Here is a 27,302-nt window from a genome sequence, read left to right as displayed (position 1 = left end):
GATTTTTCTCAAATATCTCGTGATCTGGGTGGTTCACTGACCTTAAGCGGATACTTTGGGTACGGGGTGTGTGACCGTATGAACAGAAATGTTGTTCTCATGTATAACGTACCATAGAAAAACGCAACAAATGGCTTTTGTTTAAAATCGTTGATGTGGAGGAAAAACGAAATACCCGGAACAATTTGCATTCCTTTCCTGCCCCAGATCCCTCTTAGCTGGATTTTCCACGTGCCGTTCACAAACCGAGCCTCCGCCATGCCCCTGTCCTCTAAAACAAAGCCTTTCTCCTTCTCTATCTCTTCCCACACCCTTACGGGCTCTTTTGTGTGCCGTCGGTAGCCTCGGAGTCTAAAAATAGTCGCGGTTCTTGCCGTGTTGTGCAGCCTAATTAAGAGGAACGGGACGAAGGTGCTCCCAAGCATCTGGGCCTAGCATGTAATCGCTGCCCTTGTTCCCAATCGCTAGCTGATGCACACCTCTGCCAATTATCGTCTGCAGCACGGCTGTTGAGGACGCTCGTACGGAGGGCTGACTGACTCCAAATCAAAAGTTTTACTTTATTCCCTTTTTCAAATAAACTCCTGAACATTCTCATTGCCAGAAAGCAGACGTCGCATAAGCACTTTTTCTTTTGCCTTGTTCAAAACCGCGAAAACAGCCGGCGCGGTTTTTATTTCGGGAATCCGTGCTGCTGGGTTCGCACTCTTGGAAGTAAAAAAGGGGGGAAAGGATGCACTTGGAGGAAGCAGGTGCAGACATGCCATGGGAATACAGGAAGAGTTTCCAGATCTGCTCAGATCACCTGCACGCCTTGCCTCCGGTCGAAGGTTTACGAACCCTCCATGGAAATCAGGGGCAGTGCGCAACAAACCCAACACTGTTTCTTATTTAATCGACTTTCGCAGCTTACGGTCGGCCGCTGTGTTTTGTATGGAAATAAAGGATATAGATAAAAAGTAGATTTCGATCCAGATTTTGTCTTCGGAGACAAACTAATGAATTTGTTCCGATCCTGTGACAAATGGAAAAGATTGGAATTAGATTCTGATAATTTTTTTTCCCTCTGCAAATATTATAACTAGAGACAATTCATATAAATTGTGCTTTTATAATTATGGTCATATAAATGTTATAGGCATAACATTGACATTGTAACATTATAAGCGGTGAAGTGAATGTCTTCATCATGGCTCCTGTTAGTGGGTGGATTTATTTATTAGGCAGCAAGTGAACATTTAGTCCTCAAATTTGACGTGTTGGAAGCAGTAAAAATGGGCGAGCGTAAGGATTTGAGCAAATTTGACAAATTGTGACGTCTAGACGACTGGGTCAGAGCTTCTCCAAAACTGCAGCTCTTGTGGGATGTTCCTGGTCTGCAGTGGTGAACCAGCGACAAGGTCGAGTCTCATTGGTGCACGTGGGGAGCGAAGGCTGGTCCGTGTGGTCCGATCCAACAGATGATCTCCAGATGTTTTAGCAGCAAAATGGGAACCAACACAATAATAGGGAGGCGGTCATAATTTTATGCCTGATCGGAGTATATAAATAATACAGACAAACATATTTGTGGACACATGACCATTAAACATCTATATTGAACATCCCATTCTGGAGATTTGCATTCATTCAAATACAAAAGTTTGCAACTGATGTTGGTGAGGAGGCCTGAGGTGCAGTCAGTGTGCCGATTCACCCCAAATTTCAGAGTTCTATAGCAGATGATCTTTCACTCCAACCCAATGCGAACGTATTTTCATACGATGGAGCTGGCATTAGGCATTGCTGGAACAGATTTTGGGTCTCGTAGTTCAAGTAAAGAGAACATTTCATGCTACAGGATCCAAAGACGTCCTATAGAATCGCGAAACTACCCGTTTGGGGAGGAGCCACATATGGGTGGACAAGTCAGGTGTCCCAATACTTTTGTCCATATAGTGTTTGGCAGACGCCCTTATCTAGAATGACTTACAACAATGAATACATCCGAGCAGAAATGGGTGTTAAGGGCCTTGTTTAGGGGCCCAGGAGTGGCAGATTGGTGTGGAAGGGATTTGAACTCACGACCTAAACGATCTAAATTCCAATAACTTAAACACTAAGCTACCACCTCCCCCACTCCATATGTTCTCTCTCTCTCTCTCTCTCTCGCTCTCTCTCTTGCTCTCGCTCTCTCTCTCTCTCTCTCTCTCTCATATATATATATATATATATATCTGTAGGATTGGTTTGTAATACATCTACACCAAATTTTAAATGAAACGTTGTGAATGTAAGCAGATGCCCAATGTGTCTATATCAGAAAGAAAAAATAGTATACAATTCACTGTGTTAAACCTTACGTTTTCTAACAACAGACTGAGACAGGCAGTCAAATGTACCCCTTAATATGAATAATACGGTTTGAGGAATTTGATTAAACTGACATAATTCTCAAAATGTTCTGTAGATCAACTTTGTGCGATAAACTCCCTCCGAAATAACACTTGCGACAACATCTCCATTGACCCGACGGTTGAGAAGCGTATTTCTTCAGATCAAATATCCGTCCTGAACGTAGCTTTTGATTGGCAGACGAAAGGACGACTTTATAAGGCGAACATGTCGCGTTTCTCACAACTGAACCAGAACCCGAGAGGAGACGAGACGCCACTTCAGGTTGACAGTTCAGTGATTTATTTTTATGTCTCTGTCAAACACGAATACAAGAGCTCTTTCAGACTGACATCTAACAGGTTTTTTTTTTGTTTGTTTGTATTTATTTATTTATATATATTTTTGCATCAGACTTGCGTCTCGGGGCCGACCGTAGCAGAACTCGGCTCTTTAATCCGACCTGGCTCTCGATAGCGCTTGAGTAAGGAAGAATAGAAGGTGTGGCTTCATCTATTATTGAAACAATATGAATATGGATTTAGCTCGAATCCCTGACACGTATCCAACACACACGGGTTTTACTGTAGGTTCTCCTCCCATCTGTTTGTTTGTCAGATTTGCCAGCAGTGGAATGATTCATTCGGGGGCTTTGCTTCATTTTGGATGATGGTCAGAGGAAACACCTGTTTAGTTCGGGTTTCGATTTTATTTGGAGGTGGATTTTAAAATGGGATTTGTTTCCTTTATTTCACAATTTCACACAAAAGTATCTGTTGCCTAACCAAACGTCTTTTCCAAATAGTACTCCTGATCACATTTGGTAGACGCCCTTATCCAGAGCGGCCAGTGTTTGGATCATAGTGGTGATGGGATTTAAACCCACGATCTTCTAACCTCAAGAGAAACGTTGAATCGAGTCAGGTGAGAGTACAGCAGGAAAAGAAACGTATTCTAGAGGGAAAGAAGCTTGTGTGTTAACCTTTTAGGATTTGTTTGTATGCTTATTAGAATGAAGAAATGACACTATATTGCCAACGGTTTGCAGACACCTGGTCCTAAGCTTATTGGTATGTCCTTTTTGAGCATCGCATTCCACGTTTAGTCCCAATTTGCTCTTTTGATAATCTCTTTTGGGAAGATGTTCCACTCGATTTTGGAGACGTGTGCTTGTGGAGATTGTGCTTGTTCACCCATAAGGGTGTTAGTAAAGTCAGGTACTGATGTAGGTGAGGTGAGGAGGCCTGGGGTGCAGTCAGCGTTCACATTCATCTCGAAGGTGTTCAATAGGGTTGAGTCAGTTTTTGACTCGAGTGCATGTTCATACAATCTGACAAGCAACACTCGCAGGATAATGTTCATCTTGGAGTGAAACCTTGGTCATAGCAGTGTGTAATTTTTTTTTTGATAATTTAAAATAGAAATGCAAAATAAAGGACATGAGCGTTCTCAAAATCCAACTAGAAACGCTAGGATTATTTTCCCCCTCGTTTCTCTGTGCACCTACTTTCCCACCCTCGTTTTCCCAAATCTAAGTAGGACACCTCCTGTTTTTTTGGATAATCCCCCATCCCCAGGGTCAGGTGATCTTTTCATGGTACCAGCTCGGGATGGGATCGAGCCTCAGCGATGAGACGGACGTTAGATAAGCACGGTTCAGGCTGAACGCTGTCCATGTTGTGCGTGGGGGGGCTTGTGTGAGCTTCGCGCCAAGCGTGCTCGTCCCCGAGTTAGCCACAGATGGCAGCGCGACAGAACGGTGGCGGCACACTGTGTGCAGGCCGGCGAGACTGTTTACCGGCACACTGGACCTAGTGCCATGTGTGGGGAAGGCAGGGTGCGAGAGCACACAGACGCGCTCAGGATAAAGTCCAACAAACACACACACACACACACACACACACACAAACAGACGCTGACTAGCCTGCCAGAGTGAATATCGCCTGGTGCTGGAGAGACTATCAGAACCGACAGTTAGAGATTAATCTCCTTCTCCTGCACTCCGTAACTCGACATGACGCAGCACTAACTTCAGAGCTCCCAGATTTCTGGCACGGTTCGACAGGTCACAGATACTGAGTATTTAAACACCTATCATTTGCTTTATCTGTAATATTTGGACTATTAACTCTGATCAGTGCTCCGAAGTCGTCCATATGCATCTGCATCTACCCACCATTTGGTCCAGCTGAGATAAACAGGATTAGGGATTTAGGATTACACTCCCCTGACCTTGTCCAGATTGTCTGGTGTCTAAGCCTTTGAGCATCCAACACTCTACCCTAACAAGGGCATCGGCGCAGTTGAGCAACGTAGAATAAAATCACCCCGAATAGTCTTAAGATTTTATGCTTCCAAAGGCGGAGCCTGATTTGACTACCAATCTCGCAGTCGAATCTTTACAGAGGTGTTATGAAACGAGGATCATGCCATTGTTTGGGTTATATGTGTCAGCTAAATGGAGCTGTATTTTGCTTGACTGTGCTAATCAGTTTACTGCTCCTCGTCTATCAGTGTCCGATAATCAGTCGTAATCTCGAAAACGTAAGCATTCACGGGATTATATAACCTTTTAACAATCGTTTTTTCTCGTTATCCGTTCCATGTGGTATTTTCAGCGCAGGACGTGCCCATCTAAAGACATTTCTGCTACAGTGTTGTGTATTGAGCTGTGTTTTGTCATTTTGTTTAATCGTCGATGAAAGAATTCTGAACGCTGCCCATCTAGTGAAATTAAAACTTGCGTAGGACACTTCGGTGTTTGGTGCAAGGGGACCACAGTGAAATCCCGCAGCAGTTCCAGCGCTCGCACCGAAATCTCTCAGCCAACACGGACTGCCCTAAATCTGTCAGCAGCATCTCTCGCGTAGGCTCCGGGAAAACAAAACGCGGTCGAGCGCGAGAAGGCCGTAAACGCTGTAAACAGACAAATACAGGACCTACAACTATAACTTTTATTTGTTTGCTCGTTTGTTTAAAGACAAAAAACATAACATTTTTGCTGTCAATCCTACGTCATCAACGCTTCCAGAAAATGTCTCTATGAATATATATATGTAATACTCCGATTCCCAAGTTTGCGAGCTTCACGAGAAATCAGTATCAGATTTTCTGAAGCGAAGCCTTCAAGGTTAACTGCTAGCTGCCGTCACACACACACACACACACACACACACACACACACACACACACACACACGCTGTCCAGAAATCGTCCAGCAGCTTTGAACAGCAGTCCGCGGTGTGCAGATATTCTGAGCCGCTCAAGCGTGTTCCCTCTCCTTCTTTTTTTCTTCTTTCTTTTTTCCTCCCATTGAATCTTGATCCCTCCAGTCAGTCTGCACCATCCATACGCTTTGAAACAGAAAGGAACGGATTGAGGAGGCACAGGAAAGCTTTGACGACTCCACATCTTTGGGTGCTTTATTCTTCTCCACTTTAATTGCCGAAGCAGTCGTTCAACTCGTCGCCCCAAAACATTTAAACAAAATTTTCACTACAAATTAAGATTTGGTATGAGGTAGTTAGCGAAAACAGTGGCGACACACCTTACTGTAAGCCTCCTTCGTGTCTCCGCTCTTCTGGAAAGATGTTTCGTTAGATATTGCCGTGTTCCTGTGGAGATTTGTTTTAATTTAACCAGAATCAGTCAGACAGAGCTTTATTGCTAAATATGTTTACACATACAAGAAAATTGTTTTAGTGACGGAAGCATCCAGTTGCACATTATTACAAAAATGAATGAAGTAAATATGTGATATTGGAAATGTGTATATGTGTGTATATATATATATATATATATATTGTATATGTATGTATGTACAACTTGTATGTTATACATATATAATACTGTATATATAGCTAAATTCTTGCAATTATAAGACGGAAATATCAAACCATCCAGAGATCTCAAAGACAAAATCTGGACAAATCTGAAATGTTTTTTTTTGTCATTTTCGAGTTTACTGTAAGTTGCCTCACTTTGTGGCTACAGTCTATGGAGAACCATGTTTGGCTACAGGGTTTCGACGGCATCTTAAGAAGTCTGAGAGGGAAAAAAAGGAAAAGATTTAAAAAAAAATCACCTTTTTGCCATATAAAGGTCTTAAATTTGCTTATCTAGGTATTAATTTTGAACAGGTTGAAATTTTACGACGTCATCCTAATACTTACTGAAAAGCTCCTGTTCATTTGTTTCCTTGGTGTTGTAGATCTTTCTTTCACCACTCCAAATATAAATCGTTGCACTACGACTACAAATGAGGCCAATATGCAACAGCCAATCGGCTTTCTGTTATTAGCGCATTTCTCTCGGCTTGTACCACAGACGTAAAATGGATTTTTATTTTTTAGCTACGTGGAAGTGCAAGTTTAGCGATATTTGGCTTGAGAAACTTTGTTATGGCCAGTTGCTAACAACACATTTGTGTATTTTAATGTAAATGTTTTTCAAAAGGTCTTAAAAAGTCTTAAATTGAAAGTCTGGAATTAAATCCGAATACAAAATGAACTAGAAATATATTCAAAACTACAATACACAGTTATAGATGGGATTCAAAAGAGTCACGAGTTGCAGTGAACTTGCCATATTATCCACGATCAAAGAAAGTAGACCGGCGTCGGTGGGTCTCCCGTTAAACGCCCTTGTTCTTCGCAGTGCAGGTGCAAAGTAGATCATGCTTTCAGAGTTCAGCTTAACCCTCACGGTGCTGAATTAGCACCACACACACACACACACACACACACACACACACAAAAACGGAGTTATGCTGCAGTACTCTAGGCCCTGGAGACGATATACGTTAAAGCTGTTCTGTAATCGGAAAATAGGTTCGATATCTCCAAAGTGGCGTCGGTCAGGAAAAAAAAAAGATCTGGGACGAAACGAACAGGTGTGGAAGACTGGGATGTTCGTGTAAATGTCAAAGTTGGGTTTTTTTTGGGGGTTTTTTTTAAATGTCTTTTCAGCGTATGCCGGTTTTATTTATACATTCCCACACATCAGCATGTAATAGTGCTGCGTTTTTTGGGGTTTTTTTCGCGTTTCTAGTTAGAGAGCTGTCTTTAGGTGAAGCGTTTGTGTTCACGTTTTTTTTTTATATATACACCGTAGCGCGTCCTTTTCCCTCGCCTGTGATCCGTTTTAAGGTTAGAGAACAGCAAGCACAAAAGGGCCTGCTCCGTCGTCTCAGCTCGAGGGGACTGATGCATATTAAAGAACCAGCCTATGAGCGTGTGGTGGTGGTGGTGGGGGGTGCTCTGGAAGCTGTAATCCGACCTCTGACGACGCTCAGACTGCCGTTCTTGTTCCTCCAGCCAACACAATAGAGCTCCAGATCTCCAGTGACAGGTATTGTGGTCTGAAATTAAGCCTGGGGTGGTGGAAAAGGATGGGATTGCAAGTCTGAGAAATCATAGGCATCATCCTAACGATCCCCTTGTGGATTTCTTTTTCCTTTCGCCCTGCTTCAGAAGTCCCACGTGAAAAAAAAAAAGGAAAACCCACACACACCTCATGGGGATATCCAATCACACTCGCATTATAATCCAAACTACCAAGTCTACCATTCCTGCCTTTTTTTACAGGGTTACGAGGTCGTACTTTCTTTTGAAGTGATGAAATAGCTTTTTCCTCATCCTCGTCATCAGTGTGCTTTGCTTTGGTATTATTTATTTATTTTTTTTATGTTGTGTTTTTTTTTTTTTCCTCTTTTCTGTTTTTTGTGCCTGAAAACTCTTTGATTCTTTGTTTCCGGAACCCACAACATTACGTCGATGGCTGTGATGATGCCTTTGAAAGTGGACCTATATTTCACCCGAAAACAAGCCCCGTCTCGTCGCGTTCGCTTTCGTCTCCTCGGCATTGTTGACACCTCTGTGTAGTCAAACGACCCGCAGGCCTGCGCGACAGCCGTGTGTGTGTGTGTGTGTGTGTGTGTGTGTGTGTGTGTGTGTGTGTGTGTGTGTGTGTGTGTGTGTGTGTGTGTGTGTGTGTGTGTGTGTGTGTGTGTGTGTAAGTAGGACCAAAGAAATAAAGACTGTAGAGGCAAAATCGCAAAACAAAAAGTTTCGTTATGATCACGTTTTCATTAGAAAGTGAGAATAAAAGGGATTTGAAAATTTTGCCAGGGTTTCTGTTCTGGTTTCGAGCCTTACAGCAGACTCGGGTGAGGCTGAGGAACGCGTTAATGATGAAAAGAAAGCCAGTGACAGTGATACGTCACAAGCCCTTAATGGCAGCTCACTACATTGGCTTTTCTCTTCGTCGATTTTATAGTGTCCCATCCCCGTGTCCTCTCCGAGACCTTTCAATTTCCTGACTCCATTCTTTGTCGGTCTCGATCTTTTTACTCACCTGTGGCAGGTTTTTTTTTTTTTCTTTTTTTTTTTTTCTCTTTTTTTTGTTTTCAGCGCTTCATTTGAGATGAAAAGAATGACTTTTGCACTTTGAAGTGCCTAGAGGACGAGGATTGCTCTTAAAGCCGCGGCTAATCAATGCAAGCCACGGCCATTATCTCGTAATCCATTCATTGCCTTCATAGATCCTATTGCTGGTTAATGAAAGGCAGGCATTGTCTACGGCGCAGGTTATGCAGCGTGTACGAGCAAAGACTTAGCCTGATACAAATTGAAATGCTCTTTTTCTTGCTAGTAACTGTTTTCTCCAATTTTTTCTCCCCCAGACCAAATGAAGATCTCAGCTTCGTTTCTTCGGGCATGACCATCTGGAGGTCTCATCCCAGCAAGACGAGTTTGTCCTACAGAAATCTGTCTCGCCTCGTTTCCAGGCTATTCTCGTTTCCACACTGGCTCAAACGATAAGGACTTAGATAGAGGGCAGAACAGGAGGGGTGTGAGGGTGGTGGGCAGGGGGCTGCTGGTGCACGGGGACGGGCAGCACACATCTCGGGAGGTGAGTGAAAGCCCACCGTCGCCCATGCCGTCCCCTGCCCGCCCCGGTCCTCCTGCCCTCTGCAATGGTGACAGGATGGAAGATCTCTTCTCGATCCCAGCGATTTGTTAGTGACTCGAGGACGGTGCGTGTGTACTCAAACAGGTGGCATTGGGGTGACGATGCTGGTGTGTGGACGCGTGAGACGGCTCTACAGGCAGCTCACGCTGCAGACCAGCCTACTGCTGCTCTTCCTCTTCTGCATGGTCAGTGTGCTCATTTCAGCCTACTTTCTATATGGGGTCAAGCGAGAGCTGGAGCCGGCGAGCGTCGGCGGGCCCGAGAGCGCAGACACCGAAGCCGCCGACTGGGAGGATGCACAAGCCGCCACCCCTTCCGCTCCGTCGGCCAGGATCCTTCCTGCAAGGACTGGCAAGCCGGCAGACACGTCTCGCACAGACCCTGTGGTGCTGGTTTTCGTCGAGAGCCTTTACTCGCAGTTGGGCCAGGACATCGTGGCTATCTTGGAATCGGGACGCTTCCGCTACCAGATTGAGATCGCCCCAGGGAAAGGCGACATGCCGACTCTCACCGACAAGAACAGGGGGCGCTTCACGCTGGTCATATATGAGAATATTCTCAAGTACGTCAACCTGGACGCCTGGAATAGAGAACTGCTCGATAAGTACTGTGTGGAGTACGGAGTGGGCATCATTGGCTTCTTTAAGGTGAGGATTTACTGATCATTTTAGTCAGAATTGACGTATATGATGGACAGCATTTTGCCAGATTTAATAGTTTATCATTCTGCAACTATTGTATAAAACACACAACAGTTTGTTTTGTGTTTTTTCGTTTTTTGTTTCTTTGTTCTGTACCAACAGACTAAATCATTTCATTTAGGAATTGCACTGGCTATAAACATTTCTTTGCAGTGTTACAGTAAGCTTTGGTTGCTAAGCAACATAACAGACAATTATTTATTCTAATCTACAAACAAAACGGATTTTGGAACAGAGATCTCTTTTATAACAAACTCTCAATCACAACAATGGCTACAACAGATGGTGACTAAATGTATGAAATCAGGTCCAGTATGAAAATGTATGAAATCACTGGGGCCAGAATGTAACTGATTAATTCAACTAGAAATCTATTACAGTTAATGTAAGAATTATACACACACGGTCACATATTTTAACGAATAATTTATCGATCCACAGGGAAATTATTTCTTTGCATATTCCAGGAAGCTGGGGTCAGAGTGTAGAGTCAGCCATGATTCAGCACTCCTGAAGGGTTAAGGGCCTTGTTTAAGGGCCCTAAGAGCGATTTTTGTGAAGAGATACATGCTCATTCAGCCACAAGGGTGTTTGTAAATATATAATGTGTGTGTGGTTTCTATGATTGAACCCACTTAACTTTTCATCTTCAATCGTTCAGCTGCAGGACCAGATAATGTACAGCATATTGCCCTTGTCTACCAGATCTCTGCAGGTTGACCGTTTCTCCTGCCTTTTTTTTTTCCTCTGAGAACTTTCTCTTCCCCGTTCTGTTTCGCTTCAATGCCTTTAGCTCCGAGCACTTCTAATGTTACATCCTAGAGAACACGCCTCCGAAAAACCCAACCAGTTTCCCATGAGGGAATCAGCGACTGCAGCCAGCACTTGGCTCGGTATAATCTCCCGAGGCTATATTAAGCACAGCCTTCTCGCCATCTTCCTCCTTCCACTCGCTCTTGTCACCTTTGCACCATTTATGAAACATTTTTCATGCATTTTTTGTGTGATATACGGAGGTTAATGGAGTTGGGAATTTCAAGTGGAGGAGTAGAGTTGGAATGTTAGTGGTTTGATAGAAGGAATGTTCAGAGAGTGAAGAGAATTGCTCTGTTCTCTTTTCTTTTCTTTTTTTTTTTTCTGATTATTTGCCTTCTGTTGTAAATAATTCTGTGGATGTACCAAGAAAGCTTTGTTTAGAAAGAATTCTTCTTTTGATCGGAGTTTTAATCCCAGCCCCACCAAGCTTCCACTCAACTGCTCAGTAAATCATATTCTTTGTATAAGCGTGTCTCCCAAATGCCATAAATATAAATGTACTGCTATTTCATGTCATTGGCAACAATACAATTTCATTCAAAAGTCAGTTGTGCAGTAGGTGTCCAGTAGACCCACCCTGAGATGTTTCTATATGTACAGCACTCTGTGCATCATTAACCGTTTCTAGCAATGCTAAGCTGAAATAATTAATGGTTTTCGCTTCCAGCGCCTTAACTGTGAACTGCAGCAAAAACAAATTCACTCAAAAGGTAGATAAAAAGATATTATACATTAGCTTTATTATTAAAATCTTCTACTGCCAACTCTAGTCAAAGTTTCAGCTCTTCTTGATTATTTTAAGCATAATGAATTAAACTTGTTCAAATCAAATAATAATTGAAGTTTCATCCTTCGCGTCAAAAGCGCCTGTGTTCAACCAACACCCAGATTAATTCTTCCCTTTGTTTGCATTGGAACGGTCCTAGTGCCAGATGGGTTCTATTACGTTTGCTGTTATTTGAACGATAATATTGAGCAAAGTTATTTTATTGCGCTGTATTTTTCCAAACACAAGGCAGGCTCTCGCAGGGTTTAATTAACCGCTCATTTGTCACGTGTGCGAGAATTTTATCGCTAAATATGATCAATGTCATGTCTTAAACCACTTATGACCAAAACTAAAGCTTTAAATGTTAAAATGATAAATTTAAGTTACACTGGAATGCCAAGAAATGAGCAACTGATCAGGGCGAAGTTTACGGATGACGGAGAGCCGGTTGCAAAAGTTTGTCCTAGATTTTACAAACTGACCCAGGAAACCACAGGTTTTTGTTTTCATTCCATAAAAAAAAAACATTTTATTATCATTCGACTCTGTCTTTTAAGCCAAAGAAGGGTGGAATGTGAATGGATTGAACCGGTTGAATTACTCAAGCATTCGTCCTCAGGGATTCCCGGAAAGTACCTCGTAGCCATTTAGTCATTATGATTGTCAGTGAAAGTTCTCAGGTCAGTCTTGTGCTTTCACTCAAGGCTTAAAATGTACAAATGATACAATGTCTTGTCCTTTGCTGTCTCTTTACTGTAATGAAGGCGAACGAGAACAGTTTACAGAGTGCCCAGCTGAAGGGATTCCCCCTCTTCCTACACTCGAACCTCGGCTTAAGGGACTGCAGCGTCAATCCTAAATCGCCGCTCTTGCTCATCACTAAGGCGCGCGAGGTGGAGCGAGGACCGTTGCCCGGGGACGACTGGACCGTCTTCCAGTCCAACCATTCCACCTACGAGCCTGTACTGCTTGCCCGGGGCAGGACCACTGAACCCGGAGGTCCTCCACCACCCCTGCATGCAGCGGTGGTCCAGGACCTGGGGCTTCATGACGGTATCCAGCGGGTCCTCTTCGGTAACAACCTCAACTTTTGGCTGCACAAGCTGGTGCTGGTGGACGCCGTGAGCTTCTTGACAAGCAAACGGTTGTCGCTCGCTCTGGAGCGCTACATCCTAGTGGACATCGATGACATCTTTGTGGGAAAAGAAGGCACACGGATGAAAGTCACTGACGTCAAGGTGGGTGGACCGTTCAATCTGTCTGTGGCTACCTGGGTAATAACACGCTGTAAAGAGTGTGAAGCAATGTGGCAGATATTGCAGCGATTTAAGTTAGGAGAAGCCAGGATGTTGGCTGTAGAGGGTAGAAACTATGGTGGTACTGGAACCTTACAGATCTGTTACAGTAGTGAGCCTGTGGTAGAAATATGCCATTGTGCTTTATTTTATTACTATTACAGCTATTATTGTAAAAATATACAAATCTTTGCACGGCATTTTAATTTTCGTACAATACGTTGCGACTCCCACCTTGTGAAATGCCCTTATCCTCACCAGAGGTCGACAGAGTTGTCTCAGTGTTAAAACGCGTATTTTTGGTGTGTTCGCTATTTCAAAGCCCAATTTTAGCACTAGTCTCTCCTTTCAATCGCCATCGCCAGACAACAAAACTGAAACGAGACACGCTTCATCCACTCGCAAACCGGCGCTCGTCTACACGCCTGCTGCCACATACATATAGACTGTCAAGTTTATACATTGCGGTAATATCAAAGCTGTGTTTTGCTATATTATATACTGTAATTAGTTACATTATTAACACATTACAGTATACTACCTCATACTGATCACCATTCTTTAAAACTTCTGGGTAGGCTAGGCCATGTCTCCACTTAGGGTATTTTACTACGATAGGGTTTATCTGAACACATCGTTTATCGGTTAAGTACTTCTGTATTTAACTGGTATCCCATTTTTCCTCATCTTGGGCCCGATATTCTTGAAAAATCACCAAATAAAATTCATAGCCGGCCTGAAATGATCTTTGCTTACTCAAAGGCTTGCTTAAAAGAAAACATAGAGCCTTCGATGGAATTTTCCATTAGGCAGGAAATCTGCATTTGCATCGGATAAAAAGTTTTTTTTTTTCTTTTCATACATTTCAACTCACCCAAAATAATAATAATAAAATGCTGAGTCGGTTAATGCATTAGATTTCGGGGGGTCGTTGCTAGCTGTTCATTGCTGGAGCGTGAAAACTGACATCATAGCACTGTAGTGGAGGGGGGGGGGGGGGGTTATAGATGTATTTGAGTCTATGTTCATTCCTTGTCTTTTGTGACTGGGCATCTCTTCTTTTTCACACTTTTATTGCAGGGATTTTTTCACAGTACTTTTTTCATTCCGTTTTTTTTTTTGCTTTTTTCCTCACTCTTTCATGGCCTTTTAGCTCTGATCCTGCTGCATACACAAATAGAGACGGATGCGCAGGGGAGAATTATAAAAAATTTTCACAGAGAAATATGGATGGAGATGGGGGGCAAAAAAGAAGGGGGAAAAAAGAAACCTGAGACAGCCAAGCAGCAGGAGCATGAGTCTCTCTTCTGCTTGAAAAGAAACTCAGAAAGAGCAGCATCGAGACATGGAGAGCTCAATCTGGCATCACCATCGATCAGCCGCTGCCATCAAATGACAGCTCGTGCTGCCGTCTCTGCTCCAGCTAGTTCGCAAACCCAAAGCTTCTCTCTTGATGATTCTTAGTTCAAAGGGACTACAAAACCGTAGTCCCTGTTCATGTGCGTGTTTCCTGTTTTGTTTGTTGTTGGTTTGTTTATTTCTCTCTTCTCCTCCCTTCCCACCCTCAACCTTGCTCTCAGCTTTTTCAAAGAATCACGGTGAGATAAAAGCAAAAACGGACCAGACGTAATCAAAGATTTCCTGCTTCAGCGCAGATGTGAACATACGCAATCAGCTCGCACTTGTGATAGCATTTTAAATACATAAAATTGAAATCTCAGCTTATACTAAGAAACCTTCGTCAATTACAATCAAGACATGGGCTCACAAAGAACAGTCGCTGACCGCAAATGTGTAAGGGAACGTAAGAAATGCCTTAAACAAAATTTATTTTCTTTTTCTTTTTTTTTTTAACAAAAATAACCCCTATCTGTCATGTGACATGAAGAGTAAATGAGAGAATGGAGAGAAAATGGTGAGGGAATATTTGGTCAAAAAGATGCAGGTTTTGCGGATCCTGTTCTTCCAAGAGAACTGGAAATATAGTGATAATTTTTTTTTTTTCATGTATTTTTAAATTAATTGTACCTTTTTTAATAAAGTTATGATATCCTAAACAATTTCCGATACAAACAGTATTATTGTGCTCACCCTATACAGTACTATAGCAGTGACGAAACCGGATTCAGGGATCTGCCGCAAGTGGTGGCAAATCAATTCGATTTCCTATTGGGAATTTATCAGCAGTTTGTCCTCAGTTGTTCTGGCTCCTCTCTAATAAATAGTACACATTAAGCCCCAAAATCCGATTTCCTCTGCAACGTTGGTGCTACAAATCCAGTAGGGCGCACGAGGCTTAAGATACTACATTCTCATTACACTCCTTTTTGCCATTTCGATTTTCAATTTATCCGATTCTGTTCGGCGTTTAGGCAGCGTTGTGACTAGAGGTTGACCGATAAACGATTAATTAAGCCATAGTTTTTATAAAATAGAAACTGGATTAAAAAACCAAACATGACACACCATGTGTCACAATAGTTCTGGAATTTATAAAAAAAAAATTTAATCAAATTTTATAATGAATAAATAAAAGGAACATATAGCGCTCTCCGTGCAACGCGCAGTCTCGTGTAATAGCAAACAGCAGGTGGCTTCAGTGATTCACCTTTATAGGCTACAGTGGTGTTTTTCTTTGCTTTTATTTTGACCCAGTATCCATTTTAAAATCAGTTGATTAATCGGTTATCCGCAAGTACGATCCAACCTGGCTATCGGTAAAATCAGTCGCTGTCTAGACGCAACCCAGAAAAACAGTATGGATCTTGCCGATAACCAATAGCAAACTACTACTGGTGCCATTCAGCAAAAGTGTGTATCGGTTAAACGCGAATGGTGACCAACAAACATCCTAGAACTGCTTTTTTTTTTTTTTTTTTTGGCACCAGGTATCCCTTTAACTCCAACATAAATTCAAGAGTCTTTCATTACAGATTTCCGAGATGCTCTGTTCGAGTATCACTCGCATTATTCTGGCAAATTTATTGAATTCTGTGAGCTTTTTTGTTGCTGAACACAAGTACTTGTTTTTAAGTTCCTGGGGTTTGCATTAAACCCTCTCAGTTGAAGTGACCATCGAATCTGGCTAATTGCAGGAATGACTCGATTATACATTTTTATTGACGTGTTCAGTCGCTTGTAACTTGATCCCTGAGGGAACGTCGCTTTTCGATCCACTAGCCTAGAAAGCACAAGAATTTGTCTCATAGATGATTTTTCTCATCGAGGTTCACTGACAGTGCGTCAGCTGTTAATGATTTGGGTGAGAAGGGGGGAAAGCCAGGTCTTTTTGTTTGTGCAGACGTTTTCCATATTTTTTCCCCCACTCCGAGTGAGCTGCTGTCGGCTTGCTGCTGATGCGAGATAATGATGACAGTGATGTGTGCATGTGTCGGGAAGTAATGTACGTGTATTCAGGACCTTCGGTCGTGCTGGATGTATGAGTTTAAGGTCTGTGTGTGAGATCTTGGACATGGACCATTGGTGATCTTGTGGTTTGACAGTTGTATATGGGACCACCCTGATTTAAAAAAAAAAAAAAAAAAGAAAAAAGGCTAGATTGCAAGTAAATGCGTGTGTTTATCTTCAGGGTTCTGGAAGAGTGTACATGTTAGATGATTGTAAATCCTTTTTCATGTATCCCTTTAGGCCCTGCTGGAGACGCAGAACGAGCTCCGGACTCATGTACCCAACTTCACCTTCAACTTGGGCTTCTCTGGAAAATTCTTTCATGCTGGTGAGATCAGTCATCTCAGCTCCTAATTGCCTTCACTATGATTGAGGATAAATGCTCTGTAATTTGGCTCTTAGAGCTAGGGTTCATCGCTTTATCAGACTCGCTCGTTTTCAATACGCTGCCATTTTCTTCGATTAGGAACAGTTCCATAATGATGTCACCTCTCGCAGCTGCCTGCTTTCGCCAAAGTTTGCTTCGTCTTAACCATAAAGACAGTCACCTCAAAGTGCAGTTAGATTCTTCATTATAATACACTGATATAATACAGACTGTGAACGACGCTGTGCCTGAATTTTTCAGACAATCTGGTTAAAATTAAAATTTTGTAGGCCGAAGGCATGTGGACACTAGAGAATTTATTTTTCAGGGTGGATTTGGACTGTAGTTCGGGATAAACGTACAATAATAAGGAACAATCTACATACATTCTTTTATAACAGTGTCCATTAGTAAAAGCACAATTGTCCCATATGTGCGTGTTAAACATCCTTGTCAAGCTTTCTTTCCAATAGGTTTTGGAAGTATGGCTGAGGGGACTTGTGTTTTTTCAACAAAAGGACGTTAGTGAGATAAGACGGTGTTTGACGAGGAGGTCTGGGCGTTCATTCGATTTTGGGAAGCCCACATGGACATTGTCACGCTGGAACAGGTTTGGCCCTCTTGGTTCCAGTGAAGGAGGAATTGTAGAAAATTCAGCAGTTTAAATTTACTTATAAATAAATCGGTCCGGTGTCCACATATGTTTGACCAGGGATTCGGTAAGCAGTTCATCATTAAAAACCCAACTCTTTTGGAAGGTTTTTCGTTTCCCTCTTTCAAACCTCTCTCGGATGGAAGTCGTGCTCGCGTGTAACATGTTTTCTCTTCCTCAGGCACTGATGAGGAAGATCTGGGAGATGACCTGCTCCTGTCCTACAGTAAGGAATTCTGGTGGTTTCCGCACATGTGGAGCCACATGCAGCCTCATCTCTTCCACAACCAGTCGGTGCTGGCCGAACAGATGCTGCTTAACCGCAAGTTTGCAGAGGTAAGGCTGAAAATAGGAAGCCTTCAATGTAGGCAATACATTAGGGCTTTTTTTTTTTTCTTCTTCTAAGTGTACGACTTCTTTGATCAGTTCAGATCAAATGAACATCTGTTGTTGATCATATTAAGGTTTTCTTTTTTTTTTTTTTTTTTTTTAGGTCCCCCATTTTTTTTAGGATTGTAACATTTGTATTTCTAAAAGCCATATTTCTGCTTAAAATCGAATATACATTTTTTTACATTAGAGCATAAGATCTCGAATTATCTCCTCATACGTCTTCTCTCTGGCTCCTCATTTTCTCTCTCAGGAACACGGCATCCCCACAAACATGGGTTACGCGGTGGCTCCGCATCACTCTGGCGTCTACCCCATCCACATGCAGCTCTACGAAGCCTGGAAGAAGGTGTGGGGCATCAAGGTGACCAGCACAGAGGAATACCCTCATCTCAAACCTGCACGCTTTCGTAGAGGCTTCATGCACAGCGGCATCAGCGTAAGTGCACAAGCCTGCTCACGTACACAAGTCCCTCGCACACCTTTGTAGTACCAGGTTGCAACTTCACCGAGTCGTGCAGTCTTCATCACTCAGGAAGTGCATGCGGATGGCATCTCTTTGGGTGTACGCAGTCTCTACAAACGGCCTCTATACTATTATACACATTGCCATAAACAGTAATATAACATGAATAGGACTAATGTACAGTTTGTGTGTGTATGTTGTATGCGATAGAGCTATAAACCATGTTGAACACCTAATGGCATTCGTTATATGCTACAGCTACTGTTGAATTTGTTTAGATTGGACGATGGTGTGTTCAAGCACTTCATTGTGGTTATTCTTGGTCCATTTCCTGTCCTTAAAACATAACGACTGAGACGAACTAGGCTGCTACGCATTTCCTTTACATTTTATCAGCATTTTAATTTCCTTGTTTATAAAAGCGAAAAAAAATACTTTCATTAAGAACTAAAAATGTCCCAGCAGTGAGAGAAGGAAGTGAGGGGGAAAATATGTGACTATGAGATTAAGGCGGTCGGTTTCCTGTGAATATTTCACACCAGCACATTAAGCTCAGCATTACCCTTTCTGTGGGAACATCACACTCAAGTGCCACATATAAAAAGGAATAAACAGAGTCGTTGCCTATAGTACGGGTGAACACAGTGCTCTAAAAGGAAATACTACACCGGTATAAGTGTGGTTAACGGAAATACACCGATATTGTTTCTGGTCCGGTGCAGAATAATGAGACATTTCGAGACGCGTCGTGGTACGAAAGATCACGACTCTGGCAACCGTCTAATTCTTCAGCGCTACAATGGACAGCGAGCTGCTTCATATTTGACTTGCAGATTAGTTGAGTAACCTTTCAGAGAATGTTCTGGGGAGACGCTCCACTTTGTTTGGGAAAAGGGTTTTCGAAAATATTATGTCTGTCGCTCGCTCTGTGTTTAGACCCGCGTTCAGATGCAGCCATTTCTCACAGACTTCCTTTAATCCCTAGATTCTGTTTAACCGCTCTGTTCTGCCAACACACACAACCACACATACAAACACACACACTCTTACTTCCTCTGAGGTAATTTCATTGACTTGCGTTTATGCTAAAATCTGTATTAAAAAAAAATTATCAAATATAAAATATAAACCAAAACCTGTCTGTTATCAACTCGATATTTAATCCCTGGAAAAAGAAAATCCTACACACAAACACAGTCTTGGGGGAAAGTAATATTCTGCGATATATAATGTTTTGTATATTATTGCTTAAAGCAGAGAAAAAAAAAATCATTGCACAACCTTCTTCCCCTCAACTTCCTCTCGGGATTCCAACATCAGACAGTTAAAGAAAGAAGTGGATTTTTTTGTACGAGTGTGTGTGAGTGTGTACATCACTGCCTGAGCCAGATAACAAGGTCCTGCTTCTAAGAAGGAAAAAAGTGCACAGTGGGCAACAGTTAAAGCGAGTGAGGATCTTCAAAGCGAGAGGCAGATGAACATAATTATAGAAACTTTTAGATTTTTACTCGGGGCTACTGTGCTTTTTGTTTCGTAATGTGTTTTAACTCTGTACTTCTAGTCGTCCTCGTGTAAGTCTTGTATTTCAAATCTAATAATTATGAATTTTCAAAAGTTACTGATGTAATTTGCTCTTCTCTTTTTAATCTATAGTCTTTTTTGTTGTATTTTTTTTTCTTCTCACATCGGAAAATCTTTAGCCATGTACATACAAAAATTGTCGTTCTTCTAGTTGGGAAGAGATGACACTCGAGTTTCTCTTTCACTTCTCAATCTCAGTTGCACTAGCCGTAGTGTGTAGAAGAGAGCAGATAACATTTTCATCTGAATGAGACCTGAAAAAAGATATTTGTGGTTGGCTGTTGAGTCTCAAAGAAATCCTTATCTCTTGTGTACAAATTTGGTTGGAACTGTTTTTTGGATTTTGGACCGGCAAATCATAAAATCTGGAATGTCGCCACTTCCCTTTACCAAACCATGGAACTTTAACCAACATGGTGGAAAGATCTCGATCTGAATTCGCTCCATTTCCCTTCACTATTTGTTCTCCTCTACGATTTCTAGGATAACTGTATACAATGACCATTTTCTCATCGCCTACCAATTCCCACCCACCAGTTACTTCTCATCTATTACAACCCCAGTTCCAAAAAAGGTGGGACACTTTGTAAAATGTAAAAAAAAAAAAAAAAAAAAAAAAAAAAACCCTGGAATGCAATAATTAGCAAATCTCATAAACCCACATTTTATTCACAATAGAACTTAGAAAACATACCAAACGTTTAACCCGAGGAAATGTATGTTTTAAGTGGGGGGAAAAAAAGGTCATTTTAAATTTGATGGCTGCAACACGTCTCAAAAAAGCAGTATCTCTGATGATGTGGAAGTTATTCAGTGCCTGTGGAATCGGCAGCTTGCACATTTGGAAAGGCTCCATCAATGCTGAACAGTCTATACAGGTTTTAGTGCAACAAATTCAATGCTACTTGCATGCTGCATATATTAATATAGAATGACTTAGTAGAAGAAGAGTCCGGGTACCGAACTGACCTGCCTGTCTGCAGTCTGAAACATTTGCCACTTCATGAAATGAAAAACACAATAAAGGACACCCAGAACTGTTGAGAGGCTAGAATCCTGTATCAGACACATATTCCTCTCCCAAAACTTCAGCAACTGGTCTCCTCAGTTCCCGGATGTATATGGAAGGAAGTCATGATGCTTCACAGTGGTAAACATGGTCCTGTTTCAACTTTGATACATTTTGCAGCCATCAAATTCACAATGACGTTAACTAGTCCTTAAAAGGGGATATATACAGTGTGTGTGTGTGTGTATATTTATATATATATATTTATATATTTATTTTTATTTTTTTACTGTGAATAGAATGTGAATTTATGAGATATGCAAACAATTTCATTTTACTGTTTTTATGTACATTTTGCACATTGTCCCAACTTTTGCGAATTGGGATTGTAATAGGTGAGAAGTAAATATGGGGTGGGAATTGGTAGGTGACCAAAATGACTAAATGGTCAATGTATACAGTTCTCTTTGAAGTTGTGGGGAAGAAGGGAACTGCAGCAATTCCAAATCATGTTCCTTCTACCATGTTGGCTTAAGTTCTTTGGTTTGTTAAAGGGCAACAGTCCATCTTAGATTATTTGCCAGTCCAAATTCCAGTTGGCCAACAAACTTGTGTGATGAAACCTGTTCTAATAAAAGCGAATGGAGACGTGTGCTAGAGAACCGTTGCAGGAGCCAACATGTTTCAACCAGATTTGCACACAGAAGCTCCGATAGTTAACAAAATATAGAATATAGATGTGCAGGGGGTAATAAAATATTTACTTTGAATTGTTGAACGAATTTGGCATTCTGGCTGACATTTGTTTAACTCGGGTCTCGCTAGATTATTACTAATGGAGTGGTTTCTGCTCCTTTTATTGTACTAAGGATACATTTTTCTAGGCTGAGGTCACACAGTTTCCATTTGGTTTCCAGTGCAGCGCAGTGTTTGAACGCTACTGCACGTTGTGGCTAACCAAGTGCGTTTTTCCACTCTAATTTGTCATGATGAATATAAAATACAGAAGTTTCTTATGACTCCAGTTTCAAACGTTTTCTTGAATGCCTTTTGAACTGGAGTGTTCGAGCCCAATATGAGCTCTATTAAGTTTCCACTCACTCATGGTTCGTTGTGTTGATCCACTCTCAGGTGTTGCCCAGGCAGACGTGCGGTCTCTTTACGCACACCATTTTCTACAACGAGTATCCCGGAAGCCCTAAGGAGCTGGACAAACTCATCAACGGAGGAGAGCTGTTCCTCACCGTGCTCCTCAACCCTGTAAGCCACGTTCAGTGTTTCTAAAAAAAAAAAGTACATAATTTTGAGGTTTGTGTTAGAAATTGTCATTTCTGAAAATCCAGATCAGCATCTTCATGACCCACCTGTCGAACTACGGCAACGACCGCCTGGGCCTTTACACATTTAAAAACCTAGTAAAGTTCTCTCAGACATGGACCAACCTGAAGCTGCAGACACTCCCACCCGTGCAGCTGGCGCAGAAATACTTCCAGATCTTTCCAGAGGAAAGGGATCCAATCTGGCAGGTGAGAGAGCGACACGCCTACAAGAAAACACGAGTGTGTTAATGATGCAGAGATTCTTTCCGAAGACATCCAGGCATGCAGGTGTTCTCGCATAACAGAGCTTGGAATGTAACGGTACAGGTCTCACCTCAACTCTTAAATTCTGTAAAGCTGCTTTGAGACAATGTCTGTTGCGAAAAACGCTATAAAAATAAACTTGACTATTCGTACGAACTGTTTCGGCGCAGTGTCACTGCGGCTCCTCTCTCTCACGAAATGTAGTGCGCCAAAATACAGATTTTGTTTTCCGCATGCGCCACTTCCGTGACAGTTTAGCGATATTCTTTGGTGTTTTTATGTTCAGCTTCAAGAATTTCTTTTAATGAAGATTGTATAAGTATGCTAAGATAAGAACAACAGTTTAGTAGATCATATCTTTAGAAAATTTTGTTTTAAATGTAAAACACATTTATATACACATCGGTATTACCCTGTATATGGGGTCTAAACAATTTAATTACATTTTTCGATTTTTTTATTTTATTTTATTTAATCAATTTAATGTGTGCCAATTTAACCGATTACTTGTAAAATTTATTTGATTTATTCTATTTGATTTTTATATATTTTTTATTTTATTTAAACCAAGCAAGTATTTTATTAAAAAAAAATGTAAAAGTTGCAGTTCACAAATGTTAATAATGATCTTCGTTAATACAAAAACGACAAGCAATTTTATGTTTTGCATTTCTTCTCTGTGACCATACCGAAATTGAACTGGACCGTGACTTAAAAACCAAGGTATGTACCGAACCTCAGAGAAGAAACCTCTTTCCATGCTGCCTTTCACCAAATCTGAAATTGTATCTTCGGTGCTGCCAGGAGAATTCCTGAACCCACACTCGTATCTTTTTCCTTCCTTTAACACTTCTTCGTCGTTCAGTTTATCCTCCTCTTTATTTCTGCTTGACTCCTCCTGTCGGACTGTCAAGTTTTTTTTTCACCCTCTGAGAAATATAGAGACTGTGATTTTAGAGCCTTAAATCCTTTTTTGATCCTCCTTGTTTCCTGTCAAGGTTGAGATCCTGTCCTTTCACTCCAGGCTCAGGCGTTCCGGAGATATCCTTCGGCTGTGAATAATGTCTTTTCATGTGTACTTGCTCTCCCAGAAAGTCCTCACAATACTTTTTGTTCTTCAGCTGTTAAGATTTGTTTCTTCCCTGCACTTTATATTACAGCACTACAAAACAAGCGCATTTCATTTGATTGGAGCGTCTCTCTAAAAAAAAAATATAATAATAATAATAATCTAATAAGGGTTAATAATAGACCCCATTTGGGGTACACAATCAAATTGTACTATTAAGATAATGCAAATGGGGAGACCAAATGGTATCAACCTGATCCAGTTTGTGAAACAACACAAATGTCGGTTCGGACTTTAGTATTTTCTTTAAAATTTTAGTATCGATTCCTATAAAGACCTCATCAGACAACAACTGTTGTTGAGATTTTTGGAATGAGCTGAATCTATCTGAAACACCAAATATCACCAGAAGTGGATCAGGTTCTAACTCAACATGTAATATTTTAGACACAAAAAAGGGGAGTAACTTGCAGCAATGTGCATAACTATGTAAGAGTGTGGCTTCCTCAGTCTGACATTTAATCACACATTAGGGAAACATCTGGAAAAAATTATATGTAGCTTTGTTCTAACGTAATGAAGTCGATAAGTAATCTTAAATTATATACCAATTTATACAAGCAATTGAGTGTTAAGGGTCTTACTCAAGGGCATTCGCCACAGCTTCTAGGTAAGGCAGGGATTTGAACTCCCGACCATCTGATCAGAATTCCAATGTCGTAACGACCAGGCTACCCCGTTCTTCAGTCCGATTAAATGTGTACGCTGCAGTGAAGCGTCAGTACGCACCGATAGCGCTCGCTCTATCTCGTGAAATCCGACAGATGCTGACCGTAAAGGAGGCCACAGAAGCAGGGCGCATTGCTCTTCGTTAATCTGCACAACTCGATCCAGATGTGCCCACCTCAGCTGTAGTAGAGTCGGTGTCGGTTCAGGTCAAGCCGGCGGATCATTAAAGATTACGACTCCTGTCCACCTGTGATTAATGAGATTCTCAAAACCACTGGGTAAATACAGACATCCTAAATATAAGATGATTTGATTAGTCTTATATGCTTAGAAGAAAAGTGTGGTATTTATTTATATAACGGTCAAGTTTTTTTTCTTCCCCCTCAAATATATCAATCGTAAATGAATTCGCTCAACGATTTGAAAGCCATTGTGTTTTACATACACCAGTGCTGTCTGGAAGCATTTTTCCCTAATTGTTAAACTGGTCTTTGTTTCTGCGCCTGTTAAATGTTGTATTCATATAGACGTTTTTAATTAGATGTTATTTCAGACCACAGTCAAACCACTGCTCAGTTTTTTCCCCTCGCTTGCTGGCTGTGAGTGCTCTATTAGCTCGGGGACTTTGGTTCGAGGGACCGGTTTTATTTAGCGTAATGAAGTAAGACGGTCTGTTTAACAGTTAGAACTCCGTAGGCCCACTCTGTGATATATAGACACTTAATAGCAGTCCGTCCCGTGCCAGAAACTTCACAATTGCGCCTGAGTGAGCACAAGTTACCTCACGTGACACGTTACCTCACAGACTCTGTAACGGTAAATCCGAATCTCTCCAACAGGACCCCTGTGAGGACAAACGGCATAAAGACATTTGGTCAAAGGAGAAAACCTGCGATCGCTTCCCTAAGCTGCTTATCATAGGCCCGCAGAAGACAGGTGAGTTTAGTTTTACCTTCTTATTAGCAGCATACACTAGCGCCATCTAGCTGTCATGGATGTCTAAGCACCAGACTATAAAACTATGCTTGAATGCTTTTTTATTAACAAAAATTTTTTTACAACTCTGCAGCTGTAAATCAGCCAAAATAACCTCTTCTGATTTGTGTAGAGTGTCAAACAGCAGTTGTGTTTCATGTACCGAATTAGTACAGGCAGTCAGTTTTAAGCCTTTTCTTTAAATGCAGTTTTCACTTGACATCATTAAGTCGGAATTCCAGGTTTACTGCATCGACTAATTAAACTTTTAACCTGTCTTAAGGGAGCAATAGCCCAGTCTTGCTGTATGTCGTAAAATAGCATTGTTAACTTTGTTAGTAAATGCTTGATTAAGGGATTAACAGCTTTTTTAAACACATGTAATTACCACAGATCTTGGGCCTGTCCATTACTGTCCATAAGCAGCTCAGTAGAAAAAAAAAAAAAAAAAAAAAAATATATATATATATATATATATATATATATATATAATATATATACAAAATTAAGTAAAATGTTAACACAGTACTGTATACATAAAATGGCTTTTTTGGGCTGGTCTCCGTTTATCGCGGTTTTTCAGGGGATTACTGTGTGTGTGTGTGTGTGTGTGTGTGTGTGTATGTGTGTGTATATATATATATATATATATATATATATATATATATATATATATATATATATATATATATATATATATATATATATATATATATATATGCAATGCAATGGAAAAAATGCTATGTAAATCAACATGGTACAGATTTATTTGGTTCAGACAGACAGCAAATAATTAATTTACTTAAGTGCCTTCTGACTTCCAACGCATGGCCCCTTTCACAAACACGTCTTTGTAGTGCAAAAAAAAGTTTAAATAAAGCCAGATGTTCTTTTCCTGTTCTGCGTGCAGGAAGATACAGCTCTACCTCTGCCTTGTTAATCTGTATTCTACGTGACTCTCAGGACATGCCGCGGTCTCTGTAGTGTTGATACCCCATATTCAAGTAGCAGCAGCGGTGCTGAGAGAACACGCTCGAGAAACAGTTTCAACCTAAAATGCTGGTCACAAATCATTGGCCACTTTCTAAATAATAAAAGTAAAGCACATCTACTAATAATTAAATATAAATAAATCAGTTTTCCCAGATGTTAAAGAAATATAAAAAAAAAAAAAAAAACGATGCTTCACGAAACAAATGTCAACTTTTATCCGATGCACAATTGTTGTTGCAAATCTGTGAATCTTATCATCCCCAATACACAGAGTATTTATACTGCAGTATAAACTATACACCTGCAGCTCTGAGCTTTCTTTGGAGCTATGAATTCTGCTTAATATGGTGTTTTGTATAGCTAAATATAAAAATACTCTAAATTGGCTTTTACGGTTACTTCTGACCATAAAGAAGTAGTAAATAAATGAAGAAATCTTCCAAAACCTGGCCATGAACTCTTCTTATCTGACTCCTTTCCAGGAACGACAGCGCTCTATCTGTTTCTGGGAATGCATCCTGATCTGACCAGTAATTATCCCAGCAAGGAGACTTTTGAGGAGATCCAGTTCTTCAACGGTCGTAATTATCAGAAGGGCATTGACTGGTATGTTTCTAGCATCTTGTTCTGTTTCTCTCTCTCTCTCTCTCTCTCACTCTCTCACTCTCACTCTCTCATTACCACAGAATGTTTCTGCCCCCCCCCCCCCCCCTTTTTTTTAAAACAGCATTTCTGCCTGCGCTTTTTGAGGCCGCATGCTTGAGTTAAGTTCAATAGCCCCTGTAAACCACTAGGAGATGCATCGATATGAAAAGGCTTGGCATGCTGTGAAGTCTGGCACATTAACCACAATGGATTCTGATGTTACCCTAAATTGTTAAGAGAATCTATTTTTGAAAAAACATTTACAAACGTACACATTTCCAGCTATGAAAGTGCAACTAATGAGCGAGAAGCAGGAGTGTAAGATTGGAGGTCGACCGATAGTGGATTTTTTTTTTTACCGATACCAATAGCTAGGTTGGTTCGTACTCGCCCATAACTAATTAATCAACCGATAGTTTTTCAAATAGATACTGGATAAAAATAAACTAACATAAATGTGAATAAATATGAATATATTCATTGTTAATACATTTTGAGGACGATAAAAC

General features: G+C 41.1%; 1 protein-coding gene across 3 annotated transcripts in view; it reads left to right on the top strand.

Moving 5' to 3' along the window:
- The window catches only part of ndst1b (N-deacetylase/N-sulfotransferase (heparan glucosaminyl) 1b), a 77,984-nt gene that overhangs the window by 43,758 nt on the left and 6,924 nt on the right, over positions 1-27,302 (top strand). For 2 of the 3 annotated variants that reach the window (XM_083564538.1, XM_083564539.1), the window contains 9 exons: positions 9,056-9,992; positions 12,396-12,869; positions 16,575-16,662; positions 17,535-17,689; positions 17,997-18,182; positions 21,931-22,059; positions 22,143-22,325; positions 25,020-25,116; positions 26,631-26,754. In XM_083564538.1, coding sequence (XP_083420664.1) covers positions 9,447-9,992; positions 12,396-12,869; positions 16,575-16,662; positions 17,535-17,689; positions 17,997-18,182; positions 21,931-22,059; positions 22,143-22,325; positions 25,020-25,116; positions 26,631-26,754 — 1,982 coding nt within the window. In that variant the 5' untranslated portion in view covers positions 9,056-9,446. Of the gene's footprint in view, positions 1-4,342; positions 4,453-9,055; positions 9,993-12,395; positions 12,870-16,574; positions 16,663-17,534; positions 17,690-17,996; positions 18,183-21,930; positions 22,060-22,142; positions 22,326-25,019; positions 25,117-26,630; positions 26,755-27,302 lie in introns of those variants that run through there. The other variant, XM_083564540.1, reaches the window with a different exon arrangement.

Source organism: Silurus aristotelis, assembly GCF_946808225.1.
Source record: "Silurus aristotelis genome assembly, chromosome: 16".
Lineage (NCBI taxonomy): Eukaryota > Metazoa > Chordata > Actinopteri > Siluriformes > Siluridae > Silurus > Silurus aristotelis.
This window is presented reverse-complemented; position numbering and strand designations above follow the sequence as displayed.